Source organism: Lepidothrix coronata, unplaced genomic scaffold (genome assembly GCF_001604755.1).
Source record: "Lepidothrix coronata isolate B3197 unplaced genomic scaffold, Lepidothrix_coronata-1.0 Scaffold245, whole genome shotgun sequence".
In the NCBI taxonomy this organism is placed as follows: Eukaryota; Metazoa; Chordata; class Aves; order Passeriformes; family Pipridae; genus Lepidothrix; species Lepidothrix coronata.
In genome coordinates this window covers 94,969-106,690 of record NW_016690425.1, presented here as the reverse complement: position 1 = coordinate 106,690, position 11,722 = coordinate 94,969, and the positions used below count along the sequence as shown (strand labels likewise).

General features: G+C 46.4%; 1 protein-coding gene across 1 annotated transcript in view; it reads right to left on the bottom strand.

Annotated features, from left to right (window-relative positions):
• Positions 1 to 2,175, bottom strand: part of ARID1B (AT-rich interaction domain 1B) — a 323,028-nt gene extending 320,853 nt beyond the window's left edge. Inside the window, exon 1 of the mRNA XM_017834907.1 lies at positions 634 to 2,175. Within this exon, the coding sequence (XP_017690396.1) occupies positions 634 to 2,175 (1,542 nt within the window). The remainder of the gene's footprint in view (positions 1 to 633) is intronic.
• Positions 2,176 to 11,722: the final 9,547 nt, after the last annotated feature.

The following is an 11,722-nucleotide window of genomic DNA, read 5'->3' as shown; positions in this document are numbered from 1 at the left end:
ATCTATCTATCTATCTATCTATCTATCTATCTATCTATCTATCTTATTTGTTTTAGATTTTTAATTCCGCGCTAATTGGTGGCGGTAGGGGAAGTATCTTGTAATAACAGTGCATTTGGACGAGGATTCGGGTTTTCGCATCACGCTGGTGCTTTCTTAAAAAAAAAAAAAAAAAAAAAAAAAAGGCCCCGTGAAAGATAATGGACGTTATCCCCCGGGAGCCCCCCGCGTCCGACACTCCGGTTACAAAATCCAACCCCCGCCCCCGTCCGTCCCGAGCTGCTTGTCCTCCGGGCCCTGCGTCCGTCCGACGCTGTTTCAAAGTGGTGGGGGCAAATACTAATTGGGTCTGAGAACAACCTAATTTCGGTAGCGAAAACCGCACTCCGGTGCCTCCAGCCCCAGCGGGGCCGCGCATTGTGCGCTGCTCACACTCGCTACGGAGGCAGCGATGGGCAGAACTAGCCCGAAGAAGGGGGGGGTTGGGGGGAAGAGAAAAAAATAAAGGAAAAAAGAGAGGGATGGGGGACGAGGGGGGGAAGGGAGAAAAAAAGTGAATTATAAAGAAACTAAGAGCCCGACACGAGCGACACGGAGGCACCAGCCGTCCATTAACCGAGCGCGGGGAGTTACCTGGGTCCTGCTGATGGCCTGCCCGGTGTTCCCGGGACTCATCGCCGGGTGGTTCCTTTGTTGTGCCGCTGCCCAGGCCGGGTTTGCCGCTCCGTACTGGGCGCCCATGTCCTTGCCCATGCCCATGCCCGCTGCTGCCTGCTGGCTTCCCGGGGCGGCCGCCGCTGCCTGGGGCTGGGGCTGCGGCGGGGCGCTAGGGCTGCTGTAGTCGGGGTAGCTGCTGCCGTAGCTCCGCATCATGGGGCTGGGGGACGTGAGCAGCTGGTTCAAGGTAGGGGTGGCCCCGGACGGGTGCTGGTTCTGCCCGGAGAACCGCGCGAAGCCGCCGGCCGCCGCCGCGCCGGCACCAGCCTTGCCGAGGCCGGCCCCGCCGCCGGGGCCCATCATCATGCCGCCGCCGGGCTGCCGCGGGGAGCTCAGCACCCCGTAGCCCGCCGCGGAGCCCCCGTAGCCGCCGCCGCCGCCTGCCCCAGCGGCCGCCGCCGCCGCCGCCGCCGCTACGGCTCCCGCGCTGCCGCCGCCGCCTGCGCCGCCGCCGCCGGGGCCGCGGCCGTAGCCCGGGTAGTGGTTGTACTGGCTGTTGGGGTACCCTTCGTGGGAGTTCTGCAGGGGGTCCATGCTGTTGGGGGCCGCCGTGGGGTGCATTATCCCCATCCCGGGGCTTTGTTGTCCGCCATGTTGATCAAAGCAAGGCCCGGCGCGGCTCGCCGTAGCGCTGCTGGCAGGGGCAGGGGCAGGGTTGCCATAATAGCTATTGAACTCCGAGACACCCACCGCGGAGGGGCCGCCGCCGCCTCCCCCGCTCCCGCCGCCGCCGCCGCCGAGGCCGCCGCCGCCGCTCCCAGCACTCGGGGGCGGCTGCTGGGGCTGCTGCTGTCCGCCCAGGGGTCCCAAGCCGGGGTGGTCGTAGCGGCCGCCGATGGGCTCGCCCATCTTGCTGGGCATCTCCTCCTCGTCGGCGCTTTTATTCAGCATTTGCTGCGGCTGCTGCGGGGGCTCGGCCTGAGCGCCCAAAACACTGTCTTTTCCTCCATGTTGCTGCTGCTCCATGTCTGCACTGGGCTGAGCAGCGCCGCCACCGCCACCGCCGTTGTTGTTGCTGCCGCTGCCGCCGCCGCCGAGGCTGCTGTTGTTATTCTGCACGGGATGGTGCTGAGGCGGCGGCTGCTGCGGCGGCGGCGGCGGCGGGAATTGATTTAGCTGCTGCTGTAGTGCATGGTGGTGGTGGTGCGGGTGGTGGGCATGGTGGTGGTGGGCATGGTGATGCGGGTGGTGGGCATGGTGGTGGTGGGGCGGCGCGGCGGGGTGATCGCCTCCGACGCTCTTCAGCTTGTGGTTGGGGAGCAGCCCCGTCTCCATAGCCGAGCCCGGGTTGGAGGAGGAGGAGGAGGAGGAGGAAGAAGAAGACGAAGAAGATGAAGATAACGCCGAGGAGCTTCCACCTTCCTTCAGAGCCGGCTCCGAGGAGGAGCCGCCGCCGCCGCCGCCGCCGCTGGCGTTGTTGTTACCGGCGGCAGCGGCGGGAGCCGCGTTATTGGCCATGTTCGGTGGCTCGCTGCGGTGGTGGTGGTGGAGATGGTGATCTAAATTATTCACGCTGCTGCCGCCGGCCAGACTCCCCTCGCCGACCCCCAGCGCGGGGCCCGGCCCGGGAGCCCCGGCCCCCCCCGGGCCCCGCTCCGGGCCCAGGCCGCCCGGCAGGCTCGGGGCTTTGCCCTTGCTGTTGTTCGCACCCGCGGGAGCCGCTGCGACTTGCGCGGCCATGATCATCGCAACATTGCGAGTCCGGAGAAATTGGTGCTGATAACTATTAAAAAAAAAAATTTAAAAAAATTGAAAAATAAAAAAAATCGACCCCCACTCTCAAAAAAGGTGGGCGAGCAGAGAGGTGGGGGGAGGAAGAAGAGAGGGGCAAAAGGAGGAACGGCCGGGGCAGGGACTTGACTGAGCCAGAGTATCCCCTGCGGACCGCTCCGCACGCACCGAGTTACAGCGATTTCCCTCCCCGAGTCCGTGGTTGAGGTTAGAAATGGTAAGAACGTCTTACGGTACGTGCCCGTTCCCGCTGTGTGATTTCATGTTGAAAGTTTTTTTGTTCAGGTTTAAATGAAACTTTTTTTTTTCTCCTCCTTTCCTCCCTAACCCGGATATGGGTAAACACACGTCTGCCGGAGCCGCGCTGGCCCAGCATGGCATGAGCGAGCGAGCGAGCCAGCCAGCGCCGGCAGCCATCGCCCCCTCCGCCCCGATCGCTCCCGCGCACCCGCAAAACGCGGACTGGACTCCACGCTGGACTTGCTCCGGCGCCCGCTCCCCTCTCCGCTCTCCCGGCAGCGCGGCAGGATGGGGGGGCGCGCCCCCCGCGGATCCCCCCTTCCCACCGGGGTCCCGCCCGTGTGCGCGCCGGGGCTCGCGGCCCGCGGGGAGCGCCAGACCCGCGCGGGGGCCGCTCCGAGGCCAGGGGTCGAGGCGGGCCCCGAGGGGCGCCCCGGGCCGCCCAGCGCCGCTGGGGCAGGGGGGCAGCGCGACTGTCCCCGGTGCTGCTGGGCCGAGGGTGCCGCCGGCGGCGCTGCCCCGCGCGGGCCGGTCCGGCGGGAGGGCGGCGAGGGGCCCGCCATGCGCGCGGCGCCCCGCGTCCAACTGTGCCCGAGCAGATGGATCGGTCAAAGTTTCGGGGGCCGCACGCTGCCCCCCTCCAGCCCCTTATGCCGGGCTCTGCAGCCGCCTCGTATGCCGAGGACAGGGACGCGTTTGCTCTCGTCTCGGAGAAATAAGACTTGTTTTAGATTCTTTCTTTCCCCCCACCTTCCAGCCACCCGCCCCCTGAAGATTTATACTGTGTGTGCAGACGGTTTTAAAATTTAACCTAAAATTCTGCAGCGGTAGCATCTTTGCAGTTGTCCACATTGTCCAGATGTCTCCAAATTCTAACGGTCATTTGCACTGATGATGCTTTTATATATAGGGCCGTTTTCAATATGTTCTGTGTACTTATTTGCAGATCAACAGGAGTTGATCAAGGAGAGAGAGGCGTTTTTGGTCTCATAATTGTTTCCCCAAACAATATAATTTCCAGTACACACAAGACACTCATGAAAACGTACTAACACAAAAACCAAAATATGTAATATGAGTAACTCTTCCTCCAAATGGAAAGCTGCTGCTGACCTACATTTTTGAACCAGAACAGTCTGAAGTTTTTTTTATAACTACCTTAATACAAATGATACCTTAATATAACAAAAGGTAATAGTCAGACATTATGGTCAACTAATGAAAGCATTTGGGAGTTCAAATACTTGGCTATGAACAGAGCAAACTGGGATATTAACAAACCTTTTCAATACAGCAAGGGTCTAAACCACGCTGTTTTAAATGTATATATTTATGCGCTCTGTTAAAGGTAAGCACACTTTCAAATTTCAAAATGGATAAACAGGAGATTCAATCATAATACTGGAGAAGAACGCAGCGTATCAAGATGCTGTCATGAATAGGTAGGCTTTTTTGAATCCACTGTGAAAACATTAAAGAGCAGAAGCTTCATGCTATAATGTTGAGTTACATGCAAAGATTATTGATAAATGTATGAACAGTGTGATTCCAGTGTCTATTAATTTTAGTTCTGTCTGAAGAGTCAGATATATTCTGATTTCCTTTATGGAATTAGTTCTGAAAAGTCTCAGTGCTTGTCAAGTACATCTTGCTAATACTTCTGTTACAATTGTATTTTTCTTTTTTTTTTTTTGTACTCTTTCAAGTGCAAAAATGTTATATGGCTAGTAGAAAAACGTAGAGTGGGAAAAAAATGGTGAGTAATTCTAGTGGGGGGAATCAGGTGCATACCCAAGGGTCATTACGGGCTGTAACAACAACAAATTGCAATTCTATGCAAACTGCTAGAAAGGGGTATATCATCTTTGTAGGAGAGAGAATAACAGAACTGTAAGATGAACTCATGCCAAATCATTCATCAGCTTTTGCCAAGAGAATACTACATCTTTGTTAGTGAGCCTTTTTGACATTTTCTCCTGGATTTTCTTCTTTTCTATATTCAAATGCACCCTAATTATACACATTAAACCACCTAAGCTGATTTTTTGAAGTCTTTCATATGCAAATAAAAATATAGATGTCTCCTTGTGTGTATTTATTTACATGTGTACTCTAAAATAAAATATAAAATCAATTACACTTTTTACTTCGAGACATTTATATTTGAGCAAAAATACGTATATTGAAGATCTTCTGAGATGTACTGATAGTGCCTGGGCTGCAGATCGCAATACTTCCTGACATCCTCTGCAACTCTTTCCCATCGGAAAATAACCCGCAAAAGTTTAACGCAAATTTACTTTGAAATGTTTTCCCCCGGAAAGGGAAGAAAAAGGATGAGGCTTTAAACTGACGAGTTCATACCTCTAACTCTTTTTCCTCCCATTTGTTTCAGCAACTCGGCTACAAGATTGGAACTAAGAGGCTATAAAATTGAGGCCCTCAGCACAATGAAATCAGTCTGCTATAAAAGGCAACACATGCCAGTTTTTCCTCCCCAATGGCAGATGCCACAGCCTAAAGCAGACAGAAGGCACTGCAGTCTGTGCAAGGGAAGCACAACACAAAGCAACAACGATGGTTCAATTTTCTAGATCGCAAATAATGTTGAAATTCCTTTTGCCATCTTTGCTCAGATGATGAGTGGTAGTGTTTGTTAAATTCAAATGCTCCTTTCCAAAAGCTCTCATTGTATGCATGAATTATGAATTTATTATAATATAATGTAAAAAAGCTCTAATTGCCATGCACATTATCTGCTGCAAAGTGATTGCATTGATATTTGATATCGTAAGTGTGCAGTTTCAACTTTAGTTCCATTTTCATTGTTCCTTCAATTTAATTATTTTCTATAAACCAGTGTTGTCCAAGTGCGGTTTCTTTCTCTGGATTTTTTTCTGATAAATTATGAACTCTGGTGCTCTGAGATCCCTTTTCAAGATAAACAACATAATTTTCTAAACTTACTATTGGTAAGTTTTTTATTCCATTGGCTACAACATCCATACAGAACCCCTAGGCCACCCATCTGTAGGTCAACCCCATGGAAGTTAGGTGCCTTTCTCAGCAGTACAGCAGCCATCCTTCCATTTGGTCAGAGCAGCGCCTTCCAGATCATACAAAGAGTAACAGTGAAGAGAGAGACGGAAAACAAACCAATATCGTAATAGGTCCAAGGTGTTATGCTAGAAGTACTGGGAGAAATATTTAATTTTTTTGGGGGGAGGCGAGGTAAAAATCCAGTCAGAGGTTCAAGAGCCTGTTGGATTTGACCTGGATACCCGCAAGAGTCTGAAAAATCCCTGTGTACAAAAAAAAAAAAAAGAAAAGCTTTTTTGCTGTGTTCTTGTTGTACTGTATGTTTAAATCCACTGCACAGTTTGATGAAACAGTTGTCAAATTCACTGTAATTCTCAGTTTCCTTCTTTTAGATTTGCATTAGATTTAATGAGGAAAAAAGAGAGAAGTATGTGGGCTTTTATTAAATTATCATTTCTTTTACTAGTTAAATATCCAATCGAAATCATTCCGAAGTCAGTGTAAATCTTTTAATTTATTTCAATAAGGCATAAATCACATCACAGAAAAGTAAGCAGCCAACTCAGGGCTGCTTTAGCTTGGTATTTGGAGCTATAGTAATGGAATTTCACTTTAAAGATCCCTTACGCGGTCAACATATAACATAGTGGTGTTTTCTTTATTGCATAATATTTACATTTCAGTCACAAATGGAGCATGTAAACTATTACCATAGATATCCAGGTGATAAGACAGAATCTCTTAGGTGTATAGCCTGTAGGTAAGTGTAATAATTTTATTTTAGCTGGTCATAATGAACTTAGAAAAAAAATGTGGTTTATGCCAACAGATTGTGGCCTAAAACATGTAGAGAGTGACACATTCTACCATTTAATTAAAATCCATTCTTTAGCAACCACTAATCTTGGGCAATTTAATCAATTTCTTCTGGCAATGTGTAAACAAAAGGACTTCAAAACATCACCATCTCCATCTCCAGAATGTCATACATGATTTTATTATGGAAATGCAACATGCTGGATTTAGACCACTTGAATAGAATGTTTAAATACCTCAATTTTACAAATGCGAATCATCTATTGAAGTCAATAAGATCACTTGCTTCCTTAAAGTTAAGCCCTGATTAAGTGCTTCTGTGGACTGAGGCCTCTAGGAAAAAACAGCTCTTGAGTCTGTACTTTGGTGAGATAGCAACCCCACCGGTTTTCTAAATCAAATCAAAATCTCCCACTTGGCAGTAATAGGAGGGGTTGTTGATTTTGGGATTTACCCACCAGTGAAATCTGAGACTTTAAACTGAATTACACTAATATTTCTGGATCCTATGTCACTGTTTGAGAACATCATTGCATTTTGGAGAAATTTAGAAAAAGGCCAGCTTTCCTTTGAGTTCATAATTTATGGTCACATTTATTTATAAATTAGAAAACTTAAATGAGAATCAGTATAACAGTAATCATAGAGTTCTCTGCCAAGTTTTTTTCCCATTCTCCTGCCTTTACAAATCTTTTCTGATGTGCAAGAGACACATGGGAAACCAAAAGAAATATTTGCTGTTAGCTACACATTGGTCGGAGGTCCTTCCTGTCATCAGTTGTAGCATGCAGGATTGACTGATACATGGAAGAAATAGTCGAACTGACAGGACACAGCTTTCACACCCATAAAATAAATTAGATTGGTACCTTAGCTGTAAACACACTGGATGTTCAAAGAAAAATAAAAAGCCTTAGTTTTCTTTCCTAAACTTTTTCCACTCTATGGTCGTACATTTTATATATCACAGTATTTATCAATTGCTGTTTCTAGAGACAGAATAATGTGGCCTCCATGTCTTAACCAAGTAAAATAATTTGTCTGTAGGATATTTTTATGTATAGCCAGAAATGCACGAATTTTAATAGGAGATGGCACAGTATTTTTCTTTTGCAAACTGAATTTCTTTTCTATGGTTGTAGTGTATATGCAATTCTGAATTTTTACAAGGGTGACAAAATTGTGATTTTGCCTGATGCACTCTATTTCTGACCCATTTCTGTAGTATTTTGCATTTACAGTCTTGAATACAGCAGCTCTAATTCTTTTAGTGGGAGCCTCACCTTTCTCCTTTGCTATAATAGTCTGTAATTCCCTTTTTCCCCCACCTTATCTTCATTCCCCACCCTTTTACACGTGCATGCATGTCTGCTCTCTGTGAAATCCCAAATTCCTGCAGCCCAACTTTCAGCTGCCTTAGCCTCCTGAAGTATAGTCATGCTGTATCACTCATAAATATCACTCGTACTGCAATCCTGTCTTCCAAGTTCCAAGAAAGTCCACCACAGTGTGAATTTTTTTAAGCCCCTCTGCACATGGGACACAAAGTGAATGCTCCTGGGGACCAGAAGGAGAAGCTGCAAAGGCTGAAAGAGGATGAAGGAGGAGAGAGATGGGAGAGGTCAGATGAAATTATCCTGAGCCTTCTCCATTCCAACCTGGTACATCCTGTGCTTTCGCAAGGGGGAAACTTCCTGGTTTGAGAGCTGTTTCTTTGATACATTTACCCTTTAAGCACTCCTGTAAACTGAGAAGTCCAGTTACTCCCACTTCGCCATTAAGGAAATGAGGCACAAGGGAGGAATGCCATGACCGCACGAACATCTCTTTCAGCTGCAGCACCAGCTCCAGCAGCTCCAGGTGACTGCCACAATCACCTGGCATGGACCTTGGGGGTGTTGATGCAATGGTCTGCACAGCTGCATGGTGTGCCAGCAACCCAAGCGGAGAGAAAGAAAGCCTATTTTTATCCAAATCCTTGCACTGACTCACCCAACGGCTCAAACAGTAGTGCTGGCATAACAGGAAGGGGGAAGAGAAGGGGCAGAGTGCACAAGGCTGTTACCCGCTTCTTACTGTTTGACCAAAGAGAAGGTTTGGTGGCAGAGGGAGATAATAAGGTCTGTTAAGCCAGTACTACTGCCAAAAGAAATGCATGTCCTAAGATTATAAACAGGTCCTCTTTTCCAAAGCCCAGCTGATCCAGTGAAAAAAGTCACTGTCCCCATTTTTTGTTGGCATCACCCCATCAGATATTAGTGCTCCTCACATATGTTAGTACAGTTGCTAGTATGAGTATTCCCCAACCCTTTTCAGATTAAACAAGCGGAGTTACCAAACTCACATATTTACACTGTCTGCATTACCTCAGACCCATTTGCCTAAATAAGATTAAGATGAAGTGAGCCAACAGATCTGGGGAGACAGCGAACTCCAGCAGAGGGGCAATAAACAGCTGGCAGGTGGTAGTAACCTCTTCAATAAACACAACTTCTGATGTACTGAGGGACTCCATCCATTTAGGCCCTAAATGTTGGTCATGGTGATGTAGAGGCAGTTACATGTCAGGAAAGAGAGTTTATCTGTTTTTTACATGTCAGGCCTGGAGCGGTAAAAGCTTCAGGGTGTGGGGGTTGCCATCTTTTATTTCTTTATTAACTTCTTATTATATCTTTCTATTACTGCATCAATGGAATGTACACTTGTGAAGCATATGCTGAACCGTTGTACATCCCCAGAGTCCCAGGTTTGTATTATAACTGCTGGTCCATCATCCTTGCTCATGGAGAGACTCAATGGAGCCTGAAAGCTGCAAAAGCGAACTTGTGATTCTTCTCCGAGTTTCAGGTGGGAATGGTCCTTGCACAGGAGGCAGCTGAAATGGGTGCAATCTCTAGATTCACAGTGAGAGGTTAGCTTGGATGAGGTTGCTCCACACCAGCTGAAGAAGGGGCAGCCACGGCTTTGTTTCCAGGGAGCCAGCCTAAGAGAAGGCTGAGCTCCTGAGGGGTGCTGTAGCTGTCAGTTACGCACGCAGCCCCCACGGACATGTGGAGCTTGCTCCTATCCTCAGCAAACAGGACGTCACCACCAACTGCCGTTAGGGTACTTCACTTTCACATCCTTTCTGCCACAACATGTCTGATTGTCAAAGCCACAATCAAATCCTCATTGTGAGGGCAAAGTATTTCTCAAGAAGAGCATCCCCTATAGCTGGCTCCCTGCTTCAACTAAGCTAAGAGATAAATTAAGGTAAGAGAAGGGTTATATATATATATATATATCTTGGATGTAAACTACTTCAAGATATGCAGATCTGAAAAATCTCAATATGCTACTAATCTAGGGCGTGATCCTGGAAATGCTTACTAATTCCTGTAGTCCTTCCTCCTGTTAAGCCATGAAATTTAGTGACAGACTTGAGCATCTACCATGTGGTGAGGACTGGACTGTTTAAAACATCTGTTTCTTCTTGCCTAAATTTAAAAAGAAATGTTATTAAAATTAGAAAGATCATTCTATTAATCCAAAATATCATCTAGTTATTTAACAAAGACTTAACAATGTGAGTCATCTGCATTAACAAATCCAGATGCTATAGTCAGAGGCAGCAAAGATTCAGGGACTGACAATAGACTTGCTTTGTATGCTAATTATTTTTTTGCTATTTGTTTTTCATTCCAAACAGACCATCCCTAATATTTTATCTCTCTTGGTGGATTCTAAGTGAACAGAAAAATTCTGGGTTCTGTCTCTTTCTTTAAAAAGTAATATACAAATACTATTAAGATTTTTCTAATCTATTCAGTGGACTTCATAAGAAAATGAAATGTGTGCATATCTTCTTGCTGTGTTACAGCTGTTTTCGTCTCATCCAGAGGATTGGACAAATGTGGTTTTCATTTGACCACATTTAAATTTAAATTGCCACACCATTCTGTGCTGGATGTAAACTTACTATGCATATGTCCAAGAAGAAAGGAGCCTCGTTTGGGAACCGTTCTCCATGGTGATTCTCACCAGCTAGAAATCAGGGACTGCACTCATTCTGGGAAAGGCCACATAATGTAAAGTCATCACAATCACCTTGTCTTTTTTGCTCTTCATTGAAGGGCTGGTCTCACTGAATGGGAATTTTCAAAGTACCTTGCAACACAAGAATCACAGTTCAGCAGGAGCAAAGTGAGGCCAGTACTAAACACTTCGCTGATTTAATTTTAATACATATAATTTTTATACAGGGATTTTATTTGCACAGCTCAATGCAGTCATGTATTTGAAGAGCACTGCTGATTAATTAGGTTGGTTCAGTATGAATGAGTTAGGTGATCTCTATTTTATGTCTATTTTGAAGTCCATTACTGTGAACTTCACCCCATTCAATGCTCCATCCTGTTTCAAAAACTTATTGCTAACTCTGCTTGGGCAGGAAAGGGAATCATTAAAAGCACTATGCAAGCCTCTTGAGTATGGTGGGTCCTGTTACAGATGTATAAATCCAGCTTATTACTCAGCTAAGGGGAACTGACTTTCTTGCTAGGTTTTGAAAACAGAGAGATCATGAGTCGGAAGGTGTGAAAACTGCAGTTTTTATGACCAAACCTGAACCAAGTTCTCCCTTCCTGGGATGGAGTCTGTACCAGCTTTAAAAGTAATTTTCCTCTTTTTGTAAATATATTATGGTTTTGCTCCTATTCTCTTGAAAGAGTGCAGAAACAACTGATTTCATTTATTTGGAATATTTATCTCAACCCTTCAGTAAAAACAAATTCACATTTCACTTAGAAATACAACAAAGGTGGAACATGCTAGACTTCCCTTTTTGCTTCTTTACTTCCAGTTCAGGAGTTTCTTTATTCAGTCTGATGTTAAATCTACTTGTATTAGGGAATCCTTTTTATCTGAGCAAATCTTATTCCTTAGCAATGAATCTCAGAACATTGTGGGGTGATTGTATAAAGCCATTGCTTTTTCTTTATTGCCCACTAAAGAAACATTTATGATTAAATGGGAAAGGGAACTATCTCATTCTCTTGAGCTGGAGATATTGGACTCAATAATGTCCTTCATACGTATATGCTCTATTTCAGCTAACCAGTTAGAATTGCAATATAAAATTGTAAATCAATGGCATCAAGCACCTGTGAAGATGAGTAAGATTGCAAGCCATTTCTCAGAT